Genomic DNA, 24,051 nt, shown 5'->3' on the forward strand with positions numbered 1-24,051 from the left:
AAGTCAATCAAATACTTATTTCACTTCAGGGTGATAGCAGGACCATCTAGTCAATCAGAGAAAATCAGGACAATCTGTTGTAGAGTTTCAAAATAAAATAGTTTTGAAATCTCATATATGGGCTATCGTCCTTCTGTTTTTATACAAGAATAAATCAAAAACTGTCAAATTTTCAAAGACTTATTTCACTCCAGGGTGATAGCAGGACACCCCATCTAGTCACTCAGAGAAAATCAGGACATTCTGATGTAGAGTTTCAAAATAAAATACCTTTGTAGTCTCATATATGAGCTATCATCCCTCTATTTTTAGATAAGAATAAAACAAAAACTATCCAGTATCAAAGACTTATTTCACTTCAGGGCGATAGCAGGACACCCCATCTAATCACTCAGAGAGAATCTGGACAATCTGATGTACAGTTTCAAAATAAAAGACCACTGAAGTCTCATATATGAGCTATCGTCCTTCTGTTTGTATCCAACAGTTCAAATGTTCGAATTACATTGAACCAGAATTGTCCCCCTTTATTCTTTAGCAGTGAAGAAAATGAGATATGTTAATGAGATTTTGACCGCAAAACTCAAAATGTCCCCGGTTTTAATTTTGAAAATCTGGTCACCTTAACCTAACATCCTCTAGGGGAGTCCTCACCCTCTCTAGGGGGGTCCGGGGGCATGCTCCCCTGGGAATTTTTTTTTTTTTAAATATTGAAGTTAAAAGCATCAATCTGGTGCACTTTGAGAGCAAAATTAAGAGATATAGATACTAGGGATGGGAATTTGAAAGCAAATGTATATTCGAATATTCAACCCCCAAACCAAACCGATTAACCGAAATGTACATAACCTATTAAAAAAAAGAAAATGTGGGAACAATGTTGACAAAAAAAAGATATATACGTAAAAAATAAATACGTGTTCAAATAAGTATAGAAACCAAGTCGAATTTGTCAAATGTATTGAACTGGTGATCACAGTTTGAACAGTTGACTATAGGCTACAGCTTTCATGCTTAAAACATAACTTGGTTTTTAAATTAAAGAGGGATCATACACGAACAACATAACGGGTTACGCAGTGCTTCTCAAAGTGTGGTCCGCGGACCACTGGTGGTCCGTGAGCGCCCCCTAGTGGGCCGTGAGTATATTGGTAACATTTCACATTTGAAATAGATACATTTATTTCAGTTTTCCGCACTCTCGCGGGAATATCTCCGCAATGGAGCGAGGTGAAGTTTCACTTTTGATTGCATGATATAGCCCAGCGCAACACCTTCATCACACATGTTGCAACTTGTTTGTACCATTTTCAGGCGATTTGTAATCTGTTCTAGAAAAACGATGTGTTTTTTTATATTTGTGGAGTTAGGTGGTCCGCGAGTGTTTTTTTATTGGTTAAGTGGTCCTTGGTATGAACAAGTTTGAGAAACACTGGGTTAGGGTAACGTAACCCTATTACAACAGAGATCAACAACCAATAACAGGGCCTACAGTATGCACAGAATGCAGCTATTCAATACTCTTTCTTGTTTAAGAATATGAGCATGTCTACTTACGATTCACAATCAGGCCAGCTTTAGAGAAGACCCTCTCAGCTGGAATTTGGGAATAAGATGAGGTTTGAGTCTGCGTGATCTGCGTGTAGGGAGGAGCAGCACCTGCAGCTCTGCCCGCTGTGAGGGACCGGTGAGCTCTAGCCAATCAAACCGCGTGCTTGTGTGTCTGGGGCGGGAGATTCATTGGTTGTTGGTCGAGTTTCAGAGACGCCCGCCGGCAAGCTTCAACGCACGCCGCCGTGTGGACGCTGCGTAATTTTTGTGAAGCTTGTATCGAGGCTTGTATCGTTTTGGGCCAGTTACGTCATCGATGACAAACGATACCACGTGACTTCAGATCGGTTGAAGGGAGGACAACTTGAGGCTTAAAAATATGAGATAATCCATAATCTTCAGTGTGGTTAGCTATGAATCTTCCAAAACTGTGCAACAGTACAGTAGGCCCACACAAACTGCAGAACACTGGTGCTTTGGGAACACTCAAATGATTTAATTCCCATTTAAAATCAGGAAACTAAATACGAAAATTATGTGTGTGTGTGTCATACTTGCCAACGCTCCCAATTTTCGCGGGAGACTTCCGATTTTATTGCCCTCTCCCCGGTTTCCTCCCGGGGTCATATTTCTCCCGATTTCTGACAAAATCAGATTTACTCACGACTGTTTCCACTCTGACTTTAATACAGCTACACCATTGTTTGGTTACCATGGTAGCGCGTCTCTTTAGCAGCGCGCGCAACTCAAAGTTTGAGAGGGTGAGGAAGATGGAAACTGAACAAGAATCGACAACTCCACCCACAATTTTAAACGAGATTTTATTGTAGATTATACATTTTACTGATACCAATTATATAATATTTATTTTGTTCATTAAAAATAAAAGAAATAAAAGATATATATTTTTTTTAAATATATATTTTTATTTATTTTAAATTTGTAATGACAATCAAACATGTGGGAAGAGGGTGGGCGGCGTCCCTAGCGCCCCTATGGGCCGGCCGCCACTGCCTCCACCCCTCGAAAGCTATCGCTGACTCAGCCATGTTTATGCAGCACCGCACGTGGAGATGTGGACTCGCAAAAAAAGTTGTTATTTCTTTCTTTAATACCACTCCTTTAGATTTTTAATATACATGTCTACTGTTTTTCTTTTCATCTGTCCCTTGCGGCTGTAACGCTGTACATGTCCCCGCTGTGGGACAAATAAAGGGCTTTCTGATTCTCATTGTATTCATTTGCTTTTGATATTGAGGTAATACAAAAGTAACAGAAAGTACTCAAGTAACATTACTTTAATGTTGCCATTACAAAATTCCTTTCTTAAACAAAGACTAACTTATATATATACTGTTTTTTGTCACATAGTGCTATTTTTTACTAAATGCTTGGTGTGAGAGCATTTTCCCCTTTATTTATTCAGAGAAACAATACAACTAAATACATGTAAACAATCCTTTAACCTTTATTCATTTCAGGAGGTAATGCCAAGCAGGATTTACTTATCAGCTTTTCCAGCCTTGTTAAATTAAAGTAGTGCCCTCACCGCTAGATATTTAAGGTTACATGACTTCATACCCAGGAACCTCAATCCTCTACGGTGTCCCCACTGAGGAGTGTGTTCTCTCATCACTGAAAACACAAGTATGCCAATCTTTGACAAACCAGCGAGGGACAGTTTATACCTGTATGCATGCTGAGGTTTTATAGCTCACTTCTTCTGTTTAATGGCTGTTTATCAAACTTGTTGGACGATGAGAAGCAAAATGTTCTGTTTCGCATTGAGGATGATGGTCGTCTCTGGTATTAGGCCTAGGCTTACTGTTATTTTTTAACATAAAGAACAAAAGCCATTTAGACAAAATTGCTGCTATTGAAATAAGCATTTTGTATTATCGACCTGCGAGTACAAATGTTTCTCATTGTGTGCAGCTCTGCCATCCATCAGCTGGCCCATGGAGGCAGGGAAGCACAGTATTGTGGCTTTTCTTTTTGTAGAACTGGATAATCAGTCTGTGTTAGACTTCCTATAGGCTATACTTACAACAAATAAACCCATCAAAAACATAGTCGATATTATATAAGCCAAACATCCATTTTCAACCGCCATTTATCACAGAGAAGATGTAAAACAGCCAGATGTATTCAAAGCACATTATTTATTGAAGTGGCTTCAATCGATTCAGAACATTTTATTATTATTTACTTGTATTTTGGGGGAGATAAACAAATACCTGTGGTGTTGTAATTAACACTGTCTGCTATTTCCATGGATGTATAACAACAAATGGATGTAGTTGCTCTATGGGGCATGAAGCCCAAAATGGAGTGACTGGAGATGTATACCCGTACGAGGCCCCAACGTGAGAGTGTGCCCTCAAGTTCACCTTAAGCTGCACGTCTGATCTCCCGCTCTCTGCTCAGTCAAATGAAAAGAGAGGGAAAATATATAATGATTCAGCTTTTAGCGCATTTTACGTTTTAGGACCCTAATGATTTGAATAAGGGCTATATGTTTTCATACCGGGTATTTTATTCAGCAAAACAAATATTATACCCTGATCGTCCCAATGTAAGTCAATGGGAAAAAGTATTTTTTGGCCGAATGCGGTCTCGGAGTAGAATGTAAGTGTAGTACCACCCTTTGGCCAATACTTGCTAGGGATGGTTCTTACTGATGTCCACTGGTCTCCAGTCAGTGTAATATACATGTCTCCTGAGCCAGTTGCAATGCAGTGGATGCAAGGTCAAATCCAGGCTGGAACTACGGCAGGAAGATGGGGTCAAACTTGGTAATGTGATTAATTTGCTTGACCATATGTTGTATTTTAATGTATTTCTTTCAATCCATTTGTTGTATTTTGAAAGAACTATGATTCTGTTAGTCAGATTAACCCATTAAATGTAAAACTGGAGTAAATATTCCATGTCGCTTGAAGTAATCGGAGGAATAAGCAGAATCGTTGTGGACCCTATAGTTTTCTGCTACTTCAGCAGATGTGAGTTGTTCATACCTTCACAGCTCTGACTGAGGCAGAAAACAAAGCAAAGGTCAAACCTACAGTATGTACATTTCCTGGGGACGAGGCGCTCTACTACTTTATGGACAAAACAAACATCGGAGAGAAAAATGGCGATGATACAATTTGCAGCTGCAGAGCCAGTTTATGTGTGTTATGACCGGCCCGTTGGCCACAACAGAAAAACCAGGAGAGACGCTCAGAGGTTCCAAAAATCTCAGCACTTTATTCGGCAACACCAAAAATAGCAGCGGGTGGAGGAGGGGAAAGGATCACGGTCAGTTCCTCCGCAGCAGGCCTGGAGAGAGTCATGACGGGCTGGTGACTCCGGGCAGCTGGGCTTAAGTAGCACCTCCGGCCAGGTGTCCCCGATCACGCTGATTGGCCGCTTCAGCTCCACCCCATCGCAGGACCTGCAACATTCACACACACTCACAGGCCCCAGGCTCTGGGGCCGTCACAATGTGCTTTACTCAGTTATGATCTTATTGTTAGAATCACCAAATACCTTCTCTTCAATGTATATCGTATTATACAACAGGATATGTAACTATGTTGGAAAAAAACCAAACTCTGAATACTCTGAAGACTTTGCCCCCCTAACAAATACTTCCAACTCACAGGCAATTTTACATTTTCTAACCTTCACCCGTGACAAAAGGTTACATTTAAAGAGTGCAACTGGAGCTCGGGTAGAGTTGTTTTTCTGTTGAACTCACCTTTGCCTCCTCTCTCGTTCAGTCAGAGCTCTTGTGTTGGGCTCTAAGTGCCGCCCACACAGCTTCCCCACAATTACTGTAGTCTCCAAATGTCAACTTCCCACTGTGAAAAAGAGACAGGCAGCAAGACATACAGCAGGACACATGTGCTCCGTTTGTTCATGTACTGCTTCTGACATTCACAAATGACAGAGCAGATTGTTACACATGTGTTTATTACAGTGATTTATCCCCCACACCAGCTGTTTCTCCCAGCGAGATCTTAGTTGACAACTGGATTTACATTGAATCCAAACAAATAATAAAACGGACTTCAACATTAACATTTCAATTTACATTCAAATAAAAGGACATAGAAATAAGCTTGAATTATACACCTTTGTTCACTACAATATCAGAAAAGGCTTCATCCTGGCAGGCTGGAGACTTGAGGAGGAGTTCACGAGTAGGATTGATGTAAAGCTACATCGTGATGCTTTTCTTTAAATCATGCCTTATCCTGGTTTGGACATTTTAAAGTTAGATGAATAGATTATAAGTGTTGCACATTTGCAGTTTACAAATCTTTGACACCTATGTCTTCCCTATTTAAACAAGAGGAAGATGCATTGTCACAATGATAGAAGACTTGAAATGTATTGAAAATGTAGTAATCTCAATTCTAAAAACGTTATATTAAATGTATTCTTTACTGAACCGATACCAAACAGTGATACGATAGAGTGGTGAAGGATTAAGTCTTAAATCCAGAAATAAGTTAGTATTCTATCATTTCTGGTTCCTTCGTCTGGAATAAGTTATGTGGTTAACACAAGCTGAAGAGATTAACACTTTTTGTTCTACAGTATAAAATACGTCAGTAAATACCCAACGGTGAATGTCTGAAGATTCTAAGTATCATAAGAATGGCGGTTGCTAACAAGTGACTAATGAGAATACTAAACGTCCCCCATTAGCCACCTTTAGCTTAGCCGTGGTGACACAAAGCCATGCGACCGACATGGAAGTCGTTTATAGCGTACAGTAGCTTTAGCTGTTCAATTCAGGCGATAGTTTTACGCTTAAAAAAGTGGTGTTAATGAAGTATCATAAATATGTGTTTAACACAGGGCCTATTTTCAGCAATATTCCAAAAGCCAATGGCGAAATCCCATTGGCTTTTGTTGAGGGAGCCCTTGTTATGGTTACTTCCTGGTCAGCCTAAAAAAATACGTCTTCACTGCACTGCTCCATTGCATTACATTTAGTATGTCATTAAATGTCATTTAGCTCAAAAACTGCAAAATGCTATCTCTATCAATAACGTTGGATTCCTTAAAAACCTTGCCCACTTTTCTTCTATTAATAATCACAGTTAACCTATCGTAATGGGAGAACCACCCATCTTTACTGCAAAGCACCTACGCAAAAGGAAGGAAACCAAGCGAAGCAGAGATTGTTGGACCTGCAAAAATAATCCACAAAGATTCCTCAAAAAGAGCCGGTAATAAAGGCGACTCCCAGTGGAGACGCGGCCTTGAAGCCTTTCTCTTACAGCTGGAGAGCCTCACCACGGAGTACAAACACGGCAGTCCTAATGAGGAGGAGAGGAGTCTGGGAAACAGCTCCCTCAGACAACATGAGGAGAAGAGCTCCTCCTGATATGCTAATCATGTCCTGAGCTGTATAACTAGAAGCTGGATTATAACCAAATGTCAGAAATGATGATGATGATGAAACCATTCACGATATCTACTTCAACAGTGTTAACCTTCCAAATCGCTGCCAGATAGTTTAAAAGATCAAAGTCATTGACATTTATAGTAATGACCCCTTCAAAAAAAGGAATGTATCAAAGATTCGTGTACATATAGGAAGCGAGAGAAGCTCCTAAAGTGAATGTTAGGGGAATGTCTACGAAGTGAAATAGACCGTCAGTTTTTGGCAGATCTTGGATCTCAAGCCAATAAAATGAAAGATCCAAATGAAAGAGAAATGGAAAGAGGGTGAGAGAGTATAAGTGAAAATGCTTTCCAGCTATATAAACTTTGAAACTCAAAGAGGATTGGGATAAAGAAACAGATCCCTATTTTTTTCTATGGAGGCGAGTCCTCGTTCTTTTTATCCCACCTCTCTCTCACATCTATCAGCATCCTGAAATGTCTTTGGTTTTGTTGCGTCGATGGAAGCGTGTGTCAACGGGTTCGAAGCCTTGCTCAGTGGCTCCGAAGAGAGCCCAGCTGGGGGTCTTGGCCATGTAGTCCAGGGCGGAGAAGCCCTGCTGCCCCCCGCTCTCCTCCTGAGCCTGGACCAGCTCCTGGAAACGCTCGTAGTCGATCCAGGTCCACCACTCGCCCTCCACCTTGAACTGAAAACACACAAAGAAGAGAGACAGGAACAAGGAGTTAGTTGAGAGAGCGTTGGTTTTACACGTCTCTACACAGATTGTAATCCGTTAACCTATGAGCTGCTTTCAGCCGTTCATTAGGACTTTTTGAACACTTGTCCAAAACCATTACCAATCCAACTCGGGGTGCCATTAATGTAACACAAACTCACCAAACAGAAATAAACTGCTGGGTCTATTCTCCAAAATCACATTTGTTACAACCGGAATGTTTGTTTTTATTTATGCTTCTGGGGGTTCTCCCTTTCCGGCAGTGTGTTATATACTATAGGTTTGTGTGCATGTAAATGGTCTGCAAAGGCCACATTTCTAAAGTTCCCTCCAGAGGGAGTTTCTTTCCCAATGATGGGAAAGAAAGATCTCTAAAGATGTATTTGAAACATTATGATAATTTTACAGCCTGACATTTAGAAATGTCATTTGTTCAACATTTAAAGGACCTGCAGATGAGCACAAAAGCTAACAAAGAATATCAACCCTCTCTATAAAGCACAATTTATACAAATGGACCCAAGCCATATGCTCGGATAAACATAGAAAACATTTACAAATACTAAAGAGGTAAGTAAGAAAGTGTTGCGTATCCTGAATTTATCCAAAATATGTTTTGAAACGTGATCAAAAACACCAACATTGCAGTGTTATGGAGCTTCTCCCTAACTTCTCCTGCCACTTGCTATACGTTTAATCTTTAAATTGATTCACCAGCTCCACCGCCTCGCATCCTTTTATCAACCACTGCTACTCCTTCACCCCACTTGGCATCCATCTTGTTAAAGAGAAAGAAGAAGGAAATAAATGGACACGAGGAGAGCGAGGAGCTGAAAGATTGTATGTGTGTGTGTGTGTGTGTGTGTGCATGTGTGCGTTTGTATTTGCAGAGCGGTTTGAGTGTTTGACAGTGAGGGAAAAGCCTTTGACGACATTCTGCCTCTCTGATCCTGCTCGTTTCCCTAGTCAAGTGCACGGTGTAAAAAGTGTGACCTTTGATTTCCCAGAATGCAACAGTGCCTTCCAATTGATACTAGGGCTGAACGATTAATCGATTTTAAATCGAAATCGCGATTTTAAATGATGCGATTATCAAATCGCAAAGCCTGCGATTAAAAAAAAAAATTCTTTATTTTTTTTCTTCTTCTTGTGTGTCAGTCATCCACACCAATCGGAAGTGCTGTGCTCCACATGTACCAGCCATTGTTAACCAATCAGAAGTGGCCCATGATAGAAGGTGATACACAGATTGATCCGATCACCTGCCAAGTATTTTTGAAAGTGCCTGCCCTTTCCAAATGGCTTCCAATGGAGCTTTCCTAGATGTTTTGGTGAAACAAACCATCTGAGTCAGGTTAGTAATGCTCCATCACATGTTTCTATTACAGGGTGAATCTTAAACTGAAGCTTGACTTTAAAGCAACCCAACGGAAGTTTCATGTAAGTTTAGTCCTTTCACTCGTAGCTCGGGCTGCGGGGGTGCTAGAGACGGGAGCATGTTGATACGACCTTCCTAGCCGGAGTTATGGCTGCATTTTACAATAAACTTCCGTTGGGTCGCTTCACAACAAATATCGCAAATCGAATCGCAATATTTGTCAGAAAAATCGCAATTAGATTTTTTCCCAAAATCGTGCAGCCCTATTGATACACTATTATGTTGACTTTGTGGGCTGCACAGGTGGGACAGACTGAGAAGGAACAGAGAGCGAGCACAGTAGGTACAGCACAACCTTTCCTCTGAAGCGGGGTGTAGAACATTCTGAGCCTTTTTTAGTTTGATCACTCACTCATGGGTTTTATTTTGACTGCATCCAACGTGGTGCATAGTTATCCCTGGGGACAGATGCTTTGCTTTTAGCTCTCAACATTTAGCATCTAAAACCTCCTGCAGGTCCACGGCTGCTTTTGCAAGACCCCCAAGTGAGCATTGCAGCCTGCTTCATTAAAATCCTCTCGCTCACTGAGAGCCACACATCTTGCTGCAATTCACACGGGAGGAGGAAAGCGCCAATAATACATCACAGACTTTCAGGGGAAACAGCAACTCAAAATGACACAAAAACACTCATAAAAAAGGACTAACATTTATCTGACAAGTTAAAGCCTTTCCTCCCAGGCAGGACGGCTCACTGCGGAAATCACAACGTTGAGCCTTAAGATGCCTTGCGCCTGCCTCGGCCATTAGAGGAGAGAAACCCACTGCATAGCTAATGAGGCCTGAGAAACGGGGGGGAAATGAGCCTATCGGGAGTTAATGTTTCTGGTAATGATGTTTGTTTAACCAGCATCTCTGCAAACAGTTTCAATCTCTAAGCAACAAAGCTGTGCCGGTTGTTTTTACTGACAGCATCTCTGCTGAGGATCAGTGAGGACGGATCGTTCACCGAGCGCCACAGGAGCTGCCGTCTATACGTGCCAATGAGCTGTAAAGTACTTCCACACACATTCACAGAGAACTAATGAAATACCTTCACATCACTTCTGTTCTCAGGAAATTAAATTCAAGTCTTTCCACTACTACGTTATTGCTCTGTTAAGATGATTACCACGAAACTGGTTTCCAAAAGGGGGAACAATTTATTAAATATACTTATACGTATTTTGTGTGTTAGACTGTCCGTTGAAGTTGGCCCAACATTTTTTTTAAAAAGCCAATATCCACTTGACGTTAAATGGGGACATGTATACATATGTTATGTTGCACATTGGCTTGCTGAAGCAGCCACAAAAAAAACATCAGCACAGGATAACCTGCCTTCCTGCCATGTTGTTCAGCAACACGTTCTCACTCCCAACCCGTCACATGTTGACGGGCGGTCAGGGCCCCTCCCGTCACTCTATTACGGACAGGGTACCCCTTGAGAGTCAGTTTTCAACGGGCAGGGCGTCCCATTGACTTGCATAGAGCTCCCTGAACGTTGGTAATAGACGAGTTGGGATCGCGGCGAAATGCTCTCCGCAGATTCATTCTCACAGCGTTTATCAACCTTTTTCTAACTCAATATCAAGCCACACTTATTGTTTTTACTTCTTTATTTTAATTGAATAATGTCGGACTTTTGTTGCCGTCAGTTATGGGGAGAGTAGGGACTCAGAATACTGAAATCTGTATTGTTTCATGGTTTTTTCCTTCTAATTTTGTATTCTTTTCTAAACCACACACTGTTATTTACTCAACAATAACACATAATTGTCCTTGTGTTTATTTATTTGTTTGATTAATAAAAACAAGTTGGAGTCCGTCAGGACCGAGGGTCGGAGCAGCTCATAGTAGTTGCTTTAGAGAATATTACACCCGGAAGTAAGTATTCTCTCCGCTTCGCTTGACAAACCCTGTGATAGTCCTCAAGCTCTGTGATTGGATGTTTGAGTGTGCTCCGAGGGTTACGCCGAGCGTCGAACAGCACTTTGAAATGGGATGGAACCACGGCAGACTGTCCAAAACTGGATTTGAACGGGTCCTAAGTTGGAAACATTTGCGTTACATCAGCATGTGTAACAGTTGTAAATATGCAGTGGTGTTTATTTGTAAATCATTTAGTATAATCACACAAATTCTGTGTTTTATATTTAATAATTCTGTGTTCTTTATTTATTGGATATTCAATACCTGACAAGGTCGGAGATGAAAAACTTGGGTCGCAGGTTCCTCAACAGTGCATTACAAGACATCTATCAATATGTGTATACCTCCACCATTAAACTGTTGTATTCTACACATTTCTTATACTATCTACATACATCTTATAAGAGTATACTAGTATAATATCAGTTAAAATAAGTGCTTCAACATACAGTAGTTAACATTGCAGGAAAGCAATATATTAGTACTTTGTCAGGCTTAATATTTATACCTCCAAAGCTTTTTTCTTATTCAAAATAAGACCTTAACCTAAAGTATTCTTTAGTGTTTAAATAAAGCCTTATTAGTTTGTCTGTCTGTGTCTCCTATTAATATCTAATAATAAAAATAATACATTTCAATAATGTGCTTTAACCACCAGGTGTCCCTTTCTATCAGCTGTGCACCGTTATGGTGTAAATATACCAATATACCAATTGGATCAAATATAAAAAGTCAGCCGAATTAGTATTGATACTGCAAGGAGACTTATATTGTGAATAGAAATTGAAGATTTTGTTTAATTGCTGATATATTTATGATCCACGTCAAATTCAGTTTCGGCGGCAGTTCTTCCTGTTTGTCCAGAAGTCTTCTCATCAGGGCTCTATAAATAGCGAACTACGGCAGATATGTAATATGTAATGCAGCCGAACCGTGTATTACAATGCCGTTATGTGATGACCTCCAAAGAGAAAAGCAAGCACACTCGGAATAAAGTAATATTTGATTTTTTAAAAATATTTTCGGATTTCACATCAACAGGAAGTCCGGTTAACTAAAATGTCCGTGAACCCAGGGGTCTTCAACGTTTTTCAGGCCAGGGACCCCCAAACTGATGGAGAGCTGGAGCAGGGACCCCCTACTATATGTATGGCATACAATTGTGTTTTATATTAAATGGGGCCTAGTGCAGTGTATAAACATAGCTACTCTGTTATTGTACATTCAATACTAAGCTATTCAAATAATACACAGGTTAATATATTCATGTTTTTATTTTAAACATGTGCAAGGTACAAGGTGGCCGTGCCACTGCCATTTATAAACATACATCTTGCATGGAACACAGAGCTATTAAAATAATTCACAGATTCAAGTTTTAACTTCAAACAAGTGCAAGGTACAGGGTGACCATGCCACTGCCATTTATAAACATACATCTTGCATACAACACTGAGCTATTAAATTAATTCACAGATTTTAACTTTAAACTTACATGTAGAAGGGACAGTGAATCCTCAAACCATCTGTGGATGGCATATGCATATTTCCGGGTCTTCTCTCGTTTGCGCTTACCCTTATTAGCTGCTACATCAGCAGCAGGTTCCGTCTCGCTACTTGCATGTTCACTGGTGGTTTCTGAGGTGGATGGTATCTCTCTTGTGCTTGTGGATTTTTTTGGTCGAGTTACAAAACGATAAATTTTTATATATATATAAAGGTATGGTCTTCTCAATAATATTGCAGCGTGCGTCCTTGTGTCTGGGTCCTTAGTAAACTGGGGACTGAATAGGCTCTCGGCCAATCACGGGGAACCTCACAGAGCCAGCGTGTGTCATGCGGCCTCGTGATTGGCACAGCAGCAATAGGGGCGGGTCCTCCCCTTTGTGTACAGGAGGCCTGGTGGGACAGGTCCGGGGTAGTCTCCTGCTGTGAGTGAACCGGCGCCTAGCTTGAGATAGCTACTGTGTGTAGCTGAATGCGTGCATTGCTGACTCAAAGATAAAGATTCGCTACAATATGTTGGATTCATGTTAATGTGCAATTAAAGACATTTCAATTTGTGGGAAAAAAACAAATTGGAATTTTTTTTTTTTTAAGAAATATAAAAAATTGTCTAATCAACCAAAGATTTCGCGACCCCCCTGCAGTACCTCCGCGGACCCCCTGGGGGTCGCGGACCCCCTGTTGAAGACCTCTGCCCTAACCCATAGATCCGTGGGTGAATAATGTCAAACACCACATTACACACATCCCTTCACATTTTAATGTACATTAAAGTATTTCGTGAGGCCTTCTAAAATGTTTTAAAATATAATTAGGGTTGTAGTTGAAGAGTTTGTAACGGACAACGGCACGTCTATTAATTCCACAACCACACACATGGATTAACATCGATTTAATACATTAATGTAGCCTTTGTTTCTGCTAAAAGAGGTGTAAACTAGCTGGGGCAACAAGACAATCGGCGAAATCGAGTGTGACTATTACAAAATAAATAATTATTATATTAATATTGACAATAACAACCGAAGGTCGGGGTAGAGCATTTGCCGGGGAGCGTTCTCATGGTGTCTATGATCAATGCTATGGGAGGTCTATGAAGGTCTATGGGACGCCCTGCCCGTTGAAAACTGACTCTCAAGGGGTACCCTGTCCGTAATAGAGTGACGGGGAGGGGCCCTGACCGTCTGTCAACATGTGACTGGTTGGGAGTGAGAACGTGTTGTGTACAGAAGCTTGAAAAGCTTTTTAACGTATAACAGTTGAAATTACAACTGCAAATTACAGTTGAGTATTCTGACTGCTTAGAGAAATCTACGGAATCACATAAACACTAACACAACCTGTTACCGGTTCCACATGTCTAAAAAACACTATAAAGACTGAATGTACCATGATAACAACTGTACATTTCAAGCTTCATTTTCATCTCTAAAGGGACAATGGAGCAATCATCTTGCAGTATGCTCCTACCTTCATCATTTAATGGGCACAGACTCTCTGAGTGTGCATGTGCCAACCTTGTGTGCAGCCTGTTGCAGCTTTTAACTTTCTCACGTGTTCTTACTTGTTATTTTACTGTTAATAACAACTCTTAGTAACTTGTTAAGCTGTGCCCTCTCAACATTCTTGTAGAGAAAAATGTTGTGTTGCCATTGAAATTCAGCTGTTGTGCATGTTGTGAAGAAATTGCAAGCCTTGTTTACACCACAGAGATGCTAATCGTGCTAAAGCCGGCTAGCATGTTGGTCAGAACAGAGGCTTTCCTCACAGAAATCTGAAGGACACAGGATGAAGGGTAAACCAAAGAGACAAAGGGTTTCTGGGTCCTGATTCAAGGAGATGTACAGTGAGGCAAAAAAGTATTTAGTCAGCCACCAATTGTGCAAGTTCTCCCACTTAAAAAGATGAGAGAGGCCTGTCATTTTCATCCTAGGTATACCTCAACTATAAAAAAAAAAAATCCAGAAAATCACATTGTCTGATTTTTAAAGAATTTATTTGCAAATTATGGTGGAAAATAAGTATTTGGTCAATAACAAAAGTTCATCTCAATACTTTGTTATATACCCTTTGTTGGCAATGACAGAGGTCAAATGTTTTCTGTAAGTCTTCGAAAGGTTTTCACACACTGTTGCTGGTATTTTGGCCCATTCCTCCATGCAGATCTCCTCTAGAGCAGTGATGTTTTGGGGCTGTCGCTGGGCAACACAGACTTTCAACTCCCTAAAAAAGGTTTTCTATGGGGTTGAGATCTGGAGACTGGCTAGGCCACTCCAGGACCTTGAAATGCTTCTTACGAAGCCACTCCTTCGTTGCCCGGGCAGTGTGTTTGGGATCATTGTCATGCTGAAAGACCCAGCCACATTTCATCTGCAATGCCCTTGCTGATGGAAGGAGGTTGTCACTCAAAATCTCACGATACATGGTCCCATTCATTCTTTCCTTTACACGGATCAGTCGTCCTGGTCCCTTTGCAGAAAAACAGCCCCAAAGCATGATGTTTCCACCCCCATGTTTCACAGTAGGTATGGTGTTCTTTGGATGCAACTCAGCATTCATTCTCCTCCAAACACGTCTAGTTGAGTTTTTACCAAAAAGTTCTATTTTGGTTTCATCTGACCATATGACATTCTCCCAATCCTCTTCTGGATCATCTAAATGCTCTCTAGCAAACTTCAGACGGGCCTGGACATGTACTGGCTTAAGCAGGGGGACACGTCTCGTACTGCAGGATTTGAGTCCCTGGCGGCATAGTGTGTTACTGATGGTAGCCTTTGTTACTTTGGTCCCAGCTCTCTGCAGGTCATTGACTAGGTCCCCCCGTGTGGTTCTGGGATTTTTGCTCACCGTTCTTGTCATCATTTTGACCCCACGGGGTGAGATCTTGCGTGGAGCCCCAGATCGAGGGAGATTATCAGTGGTCTTGTATGTCTTCCATTTTCTAATAATTGTTCCCACAGTTGATTTCTTCACACCAAGCTCCTTACCTATTGCAGATTCAGTCTTCCCAGCCTGGTGCAGGTCTACAATTTAGTTTCTGGTGTCCTTTGACAGCTCTTTGGTCTTGGCCATAGTGGAGTTTGGAGTGTGACTGTTTGAGGTTGTGGACAGGTGTCTTTTATACTGATAACGAGTTCAAACAGGTGCCATTAATACAGTTAACAAGTGGAGGACAGAGGAGGCTCTTAAAGAAGAAGTTACAGGTCTGTGAGAGCCAGAAATATTGTTTGTTTGTAGGTGACCAAATACTTATTTTACCGAGGAATTTACCAATTAATTCATTAAAAATCCTACAATGTGATTTCCTGGATTCTTTCCCCCCATTCTGTCTCTCATAGTTGAAGTGTACCTAGGATGAAAATTACAGGCCTCTCTCATCTTTTTAAGTGGGAGAACTTACACAACTGGTGGCTGACTAATTACTTTTTTGCCCCACTGTATATGCTGTGTCTACCCCCTCTCATCGTCTGCAACATTAGATCAGTGGTTAATAATGGAAACGGCCAGGAGTCAAATGGAATAACGTAAGTGTTTATGAAAACATGGATATACTGTATCTGATGACAACGTTTCCATCAACAAGGATTCCATCAACAACATTTTCATCAACGTTTCTATCGGTGGCTTCCAGACTGTTTGGTCTGACAAGGATTGCCATGAGAGCTTCATCATGAGCCTGAGTCTTCATCATGTCTTCACCATGAGCCTGAGTCTTCATCATGTCTCCACCATGACCCTGAGTCTTCATCATGTCTTCATGATGACCCTGAGTCTTCACCATGAGCCTGAGTCTTCACCATGAGCCTGAGTCTTCAGCATATCTTCACCATGAGCCTTCATCATGAGCCTGAGTCTTCAGCATATCTTCATCATGAGCCTGACTCTTCATCATGTCTTCATCATGAGCCTGAGTTTTCATCATGAGCCTGAGTCTTCACCATGAGCCTGAGTCTTCATCATGAGCCTGAGTCTTCATCATGAGCCTGAGTCTTCATCATGTCTTCACCGTGAGCCTGAGTATTCAGACGGTCTCTGTGCTGTGGAGGACCCCCTGCAACTGTCAACTGTCACACAACCTAGTTCCCCAGAGGGATTAATAAAGTATTTTAAGTGATTGATTGATTGACTGATTGATTGAGGCCATTCATTGGAGCTTTTGTTCTCATTGTGCTTACACTGTAGTGTTGCTACTAAAATTGCATTCATATACTCAGTTCTAAACCAAAGAAGGAGAAGCACATGCCAAACGGGCTCTGCACTAGCTTGTAATAAGAATAGGTATTTCTGTTTTTCCCTTCTACTGATATGTTGTGTATGCAGCAATGGTGCGGACATGTTGGGAGTAGCACTTTGAACTGCTTAAAACTCAGTGTCATGATCCGTCAGATGGAAGAGCAATAACGATACACCTTTAGAGACATTAGTTTCTTTTGGTTAGTATTATTGATAAATCTGACAAGATATTTGGGCGGAAAAAGGGTTACCTTCACTCAGACACACAACAGGTGTACTGATTTGTAAATCGATTAAGGATTATCTCTGGGAGGTTTGTGACGTTTGTTTTATTACAGCCTCCTCTGAGACAAATGAGACTGAGATGGATTGGAGAGGATGGAGAATAAGGGGGAAAGGATTGGGGAGGGGGAGCAGAGATGAAAGAGAGGAGATACAAGAGAGAAAAGCATGGCAGGGAAAGTAATGAGGGGTGAGAGAGCTAGAGGAATGCCCATCAATAGGCGCTTTCACACCGGAGTACTTTTCCCAAGAACTAGGCCGATGGGGGGAGATTTGGTTTCACACCAAAAAGATCTGGAACTAGTCCCTAGTTCGCGCAAACCTTTTCACCTCCGGATAGTCCTGTCGGCCACACTAACAATTTCTGATTGGCTGGGCGAATTGCAAACCACGCTCCGTAAAACTCAGAAAAGTTTTGTGAAGCCGCCATTTTATTTGCTTGCATTAGCATTAGCCCAGCGCACCAACGGAGAAAGACTAACTTATGGCAACACAAAATAAAACATGGGAGCGGTGGAGTGATGAGGAGGTGACGGCGTTTCTGGCGATTTACTCGGAAGACGCTACCCAGCAGCTTCTACTGATACATGTTAGGGATTAATTTGGTCTTACTCCTAGGAGTCTAACCTTTTCTGTGTGTTGACGTTTACGACCAACCCTGAGTCTGTTATCTGTCTTAAGGAATGGGAAGTCTAAGCTATTGTTGACATTACCAGTTTTATGGCCTCACCTATCGGTCACAGAGGGTTTTAGGACTGTGAGAACGCTGGCTTCTAAGCACCACAGACAAGTGATTCAGTATTTACAGATGTTGGCGATATCTCCAGTGTTCCTAGGTGTTTACGCACCATCCCCCAATATGTGGATTAACTCTCTGTAAACTAGTTAAAAGGTCTATCTAGAGAGAGGCTGGTAAGATTTGACATGGCAACCCACCAGGGCAGTCAGAGTCTCTGGCTGTGTGACTTGTGATGTGAATTTCTCCGGCCGATACTTGTAAATAAACATCAGTGTTTGACATCAAAGCTACAACTCTCCTTGTGTCTCTCTGAGTCCTGACTCTCCATTGCTGCAGAAGTTTCCCTTACACAACACACACACACACACACACACACACACACACACACACACACACACACACACACACACACACACAACACACACACACACACACACACACACACACACACACACACACACACACACACACACCACACACACACACACACACACACACACACACACACACACACACACACACACACACCACACACACACACACACACACACACACACACACACACACACACACACACAATCTAACTGGAACTAGAAGATCTGAGAACTTGCAGAAAGTATGCAGGCACACACATTCTCTCAAAATTATACTGATCTGCACTTTCCTGTGATGCATTTTAAGCTTTTGAGTTATGTAAGTTAACATAAAAGCTAGGAGGACTTCTTATTTTTTACCTGCTGAGACTGCACTGCACACAAACATTCAGGAGGCATAACGGAAACATGTTCCACTATTTGCAGGAGCCCAAAAAAGCCCTGCTGGATTTTTTATTATTGCCCAGAGATGTTGAGTAAGTAAGTCAAAATAATAATAAAAAGAAAGTTATCAGTATCTGTGTAGTCAGGATGAACAAAATCTCTCTAATCATTTATTTTTCATTCTACAGCAGTTTTCTTTCAGTTTATGCTTGTATGCAGGGGTTACATTTGGCTACATTTGGCTGTCCGGGGAACATACTGTAGGGCAGGGGTGCCCAACCTTTTTTTAACCGAGAGCTACTTTTAAAGTTGCCAGTCTGCCGAGATCTACCAGTCCAAATAGAGAGGCCGGTCGATCGCGATCGACTGGTTGGGCACCCCTGCTGTAGGGCGATGCTCTGACGTCATCACCCTCGCACATTTGTCATATGTTCACAAAAACCTAGTGTGTGTGTGTGTGTGTGTGTGTGTGTGATGGATCGTTGGCGCTATGTGCAACTCAAGGCATATGCTCGAACGGGAGCTGCGTGGACGCTGCAATCATGTTGCGCACTATCCATGCTGAGTGTGCTGACTTTTCGTACAATGTCCCACTGTCTGGCTTCCTGCATAAAGTCAAGTGCTCGGCGCAGTTGTGGCGAAATGTCGCTCCTCTGTTTTCATTTAAACAGCTCCTTCTATCCATTAGCGCAGCTAGCTAGCACCAGATGCTAACAACAACAATGCACGTAAGGTCTCTCTCTCGCTCGCTCGTGCCACACATACACACACCCTCCCGGTCCTCCCAACAGCCAGTCGGTGCCTGCCGGTGAGCGTGGAAGTGTGGTCTGCCACAAGCGGGCGGCAGGAGCGGGGCTGTCAGCATCAGCTTGTAGATGGTATTTTAAACTCGATGCGCTCTGAAACTACGGGGCGGCCAGGGAAAAAAAATACACATGCGTTAATCGCGTTAAAATAATTAGTGGCGTTATTTTTTTTTGTTGCGTTAACGCGTTATTAACGCGTTAACTTGACAGCCCTAATATATATATATATATATATATATAATATATATATATATGTTAACACTTTTCTCGTTCTTAATATAGACCATATTTAGGGTTGATACAGTTCCAAGAAAAAGTATGTGAACCCTTTGGAATTACCTGGATTTCTGCATAAGTTGGTCATAAAATGTGTTCTGATCTTCATCTAAGTCACAACAATAGACAAACACAGTCTGCTTAAACTAATACCACACAAACAATTATATGTTTTCATGTTTGTATTGAACACACCATGTAAACATTCACAGTGCAGGGTGGACAAAGTATGTGAACCCCTAGACTAAAGACTTCTTCAAGAGCTAATTGGAGTCAGGAGTCAGCCAACCTGGAGTCCAATCAATGAGACGAGATTGGAGGTGTTGGTTAAAGCTGCCCTGCCCTATAAAAAATACACACCAGTTTTGAATTTGCTATTCTTAAGAAGCATTGCCAGATGTGAACCATGCCTCGCACTAAAGAGCTCTCAGAAGATCTACGATTAAGAATTGTTGACTTGCATAAAGCTGGAAAGGGTCACAAAAGTATCTCTGAAAGCCTTGATGTTCATCAGTCCACGGTAAGACAAGTTGTCAATACATGGAGAAAGTTCAGCACTGTTGCTACTCTCCCTAGGAGTGGCCGTCCTGTAAAGATGACTGCAAGAGCACAGCGCAGAATGCTCAATGAGGTGAAGAAGAATCCTAGAGTGTCAGCTAGAGACTTAAAGAAATCTCTGGCACATGCTAACATCTCTGTTGACGAATCTACGATACGTAAAACACTGAACAAGAATGGAGTTCATGGGAGGACACCACGGAGGACACCACGGAGGAAGCCACTGCTGTCCAGAAAAAACATTGCTGCACGTTTGAAGTTTGCAAAAGAGCACCTGGATGTTCCACAGCACTACTGGCAAAATATTCTGTGGACAGATGAAACCAAAGTTGAGTTGTTTGGAAGGAACACACAACGCTATGTGTGGAGAATCCAAAGGGTTCACATACTCTTTCTTGCAACTGTATGTGTTGACTTTACTTTAAAATAGCAGATCTCTGACTGGATATAGTTTATCGGCTTAGTGAATGTGTTTCTCTGCAGAACCGCCCGGGCTCCACCGCTCCTCCTCTGCTGCAGAGTCTGAAGCGGTGTGTGTGTGTGCAGAGAGTCTGCAGCAATGCCGCCAAACCACTCGACCCGTCTTGTTTCCTACACCATGCTAAATGTACGTCTGCATAAGGCTGAGTTATGATCAGTCATAATAACACCGAATTTGGTGATGATTAAATAGTTTACAGTGAGATTTACTCCCATACTTTAGCCCCCCCCCCCCCCCACACACAGAGCCCCCCCCCCACATATCCAATCCCAACTTAACCCCGCTTGTATTTGTCCCAAAGTACCATTTTCTTTCTTATTAATGTTCAAAAAGCTCTTTATTTTTCTCATACTGCAGCACCTCTCTTTACCCTCTGTCTGAAACCAGAGCCCAGTCTGCTCTGATTGGTTAGCTGGCTGGCTCTGTTATGATTGGTCAACCACGTACAAATTGAGGGGGCTGAGGGGGCTGCAGCACCCCCATCTGCGAGGCTCCACTAGCATGACATGGGACCTTTAAGGGCATGTGCAGCCACATACTGTATGAAATAAAGAAAACATTGAAACACGCAGCTTGGAGAAAAAAAATATATAATTGAAGGTACAGCGTGTGTTTGAAACAGAAGCTCTTCTGCTCTGGTTATTCTAGGACACGCCTTTATGGATGCCAATAAAAAAAAGCCCTCAAAAGACGCAGTGAGTGCAAAACGCTGTTCATTCTTCTCACGTGCCTCAGACAGAGCTAATAGCTGACGGAAGAGAGATGCTGCTGCAGAGCAACAAGCACTCATACTGCAATCTGCGTGACGGCAGGAAGTGGGAATCTGTGAAGAGAGTGTGTCTGAGCGTGTATAATAAGAAATACTGACAGTTGTAGGCGAGGAGGTGCAAATGATTGAAGGTGTCAGAAGCAGTTGCACAAATGTCCTGTGGTTTATTTCTGAATGATGGAAAAAGAAAATGAGGACAAAAGAGGAAGATATAAATAGTTTCTGTGCAATATTGATTGTGTCCTTTCTGGTGTGTGAGGATGAACATAATTAAGTCAATAACTGGCTTTTGAAACATCTCTTTTGTCTTCTGGTGAGTGTGTGTGTCATCACAGAGAAGGTAATGATAGTGATGTGGATGTGGTTTGTGTATACATTTGCTCGCAAGTCATTTTGTCCATTTAACCAGAAGTGAATTTCTAGATTGCATTTTAGAATAAACACTTTACAGAATGCAGATTGTATAATTATTTCTAACGAAGCTAGCTGCATAGATGAATGCTGGCAGTTATTTCAGTGTAATCCTATTTCTCACAGAGTATGATTTTCCTTCTTATTAAGGTTCAAAAATATCTTTATTTTTCTCATACGTGCTGCAGTTCCTCTTTTCACCCTCTGTCTGAAAACCAGAGCCCAGTCTGTTCTGATTGGTTGGCTAGCTATAACAATCACACATTGAGTTCATTGTTGTGTAATGTTAAAATCACTTTTTAAAAAAAATAGTCTGAATGAAACGGCAGCTCTCAGGTGATCAGCTGTGTGTGACTCTCTTTGTTTACACACCTAATGGCCCATCAGCCACAGCCCCCCCCGATCCCTCTTCTCCAGCAGTAAAGTTAACTGTAGGTTTGGGTTTGCATATTTATGTCTCCGTCTCTTCCTCTCTCCCATCTGACAGCTGATCGCTGTCAGACCGGACCATGGCTGTAAAGGGGTATCTAGTTCCCCCTCGACACATAGACTGAACCTTTTTTTTGTCCATGTCTGATTGGCTTAGACCTTTCGCGACTGCAAACATTTTTAAACAAACAAACATTGACCATACCGTTCACCAGCCCCCACCCCCCTCTGAGTGACAAACTTCACTGGTTTCAACCAAGCACTAAATTCGATGTTTTCCAACCATATACGGTTGAACTTACACTTCCCCATATTTTTTTGTAGGTAGATTCGAAGATACCTGAGTTTCTGACTGCCGCTAGCTGAAGCTTGGTTGCTAGGTTACTAGAGTGTTCTCCGATAAGGGGCCAGGGGAATGCAAAGTTAGTGATTACTGGTTCCATGTTGATTTATTACAATACAAATTGTTGGGGGGAACTGAAAGGCTCTTACCGTACTGGTTACTTTGCAGCCCGGACATTTCCCCCAAAACACATTTAGACGCGATCGCAACTTTTTGATCATATTTAAGTCTTTTTAAGGCCTTAAATTCTGATTATCAAATGTAAGACTTTTTAAGACCCTGCGGGAACCCTGCGGGAACCCTGCGGGAACCCTGCAATAACAACTAAGGTCACATTTGTTGTTTGTTTGTTTGTTTGTTTGTTTATTTAAAGGACAGTGCACATTAATCCACATTGCTGTAAATGAGCCAGTATTAGCCAGCAGGCTAATTTCCAACTGTTGTCCTTGGTAAGATGTTAAATGACCACAACAAGACTAGAGAAATAAAACATACAATATATAAATACAACAATAAATAAATAGCAGTACAACAATAGAGAGGAACAAATAAACATGCAAACAGATGAAATATCATCATACCTTGATACAGTTAAAAGTGTTCACATTTCTGATTGTTTAAAAGCCAGTTCTTATGATTGTGGTTAAATGTATGATAGGAGGTGTTATTCCTTATCTGTATTGGTGTTGTGTTCCAGAGTGTTGGTGCCCTCACAGAGAAACACTGTTTGCCAAAGGAACTGGACCTAAGAGGGACTACAGTCCCCTCTTAGGGCAGACCTTGTGGTTCTGCTGTTTGAATGGTTCTGCTGTATAAAAGTGCAGAGTGGTGGGGGTGCCTTGCCGTTTAGAATTTTTAAAATGAGACCTGCATCAGTGTGTTTTAAAATATTTCCCCAGCTGAGCAGGTTATGTTTGTCCAGGATTTTGCAATGGTGGTATAGCTTAGGTTTTCTGTCCAACACTTTGAGAGCTTGTTTGTGAAGTGACAGGATAGGCCTTCATGTTGTGCTATTCGCCTGGGTCCAGCTGGTCATACAGTATGTTAGGTGGGGGAGGATCATGGCAGTCATATAGAGTTTTGCTACAGGTGTTGTCAAACAGTTCCTTATATATCTAAAGTTTGCTAGATTGTATTTAGTTATTTGCATTACCTTTCTCACTTGTTTTTTGAAGGATAGAGTAGTGTCAAGGATAATGCCTAGATATTTAAAATGTGTAACTGTTTGAATGACCTCCCCAGACACATAGATAGACAGTATAGACACATAGACACATAGACCACAGTGTGATATAGTGTTGGTCTTATATATACTGTATCCTTTATTTAACCAGGTAAAAGACTCATTGAGATTAAAATCTCTTTTCCAAGAGAGACCTGGCCAAGAAGGGCAGCATGTACAAAGTTACAACAGATAAAACACAGACATGACAGGCAGACA

The 24,051-nt window shown here is 41.6% G+C and overlaps 1 protein-coding gene across 1 annotated transcript in view; it reads right to left on the minus strand.

Moving 5' to 3' along the window:
* Positions 1–5,490: 5,490 nt before the first annotated feature.
* tyw1 (tRNA-yW synthesizing protein 1 homolog (S. cerevisiae)) overlaps positions 5,491–24,051 on the minus strand; it is a 225,991-nt gene continuing 207,430 nt past the window's right edge. The window contains 1 exon segment of the mRNA XM_034230575.1: positions 5,491–7,640. Coding sequence (XP_034086466.1) covers positions 7,419–7,640 — 222 coding nt within the window. The 3' untranslated portion in view covers positions 5,491–7,418.

This window comes from Gymnodraco acuticeps, unplaced genomic scaffold (assembly GCF_902827175.1).
Source record: "Gymnodraco acuticeps unplaced genomic scaffold, fGymAcu1.1, whole genome shotgun sequence".
Taxonomy (NCBI): domain Eukaryota; kingdom Metazoa; phylum Chordata; class Actinopteri; order Perciformes; family Bathydraconidae; genus Gymnodraco; species Gymnodraco acuticeps.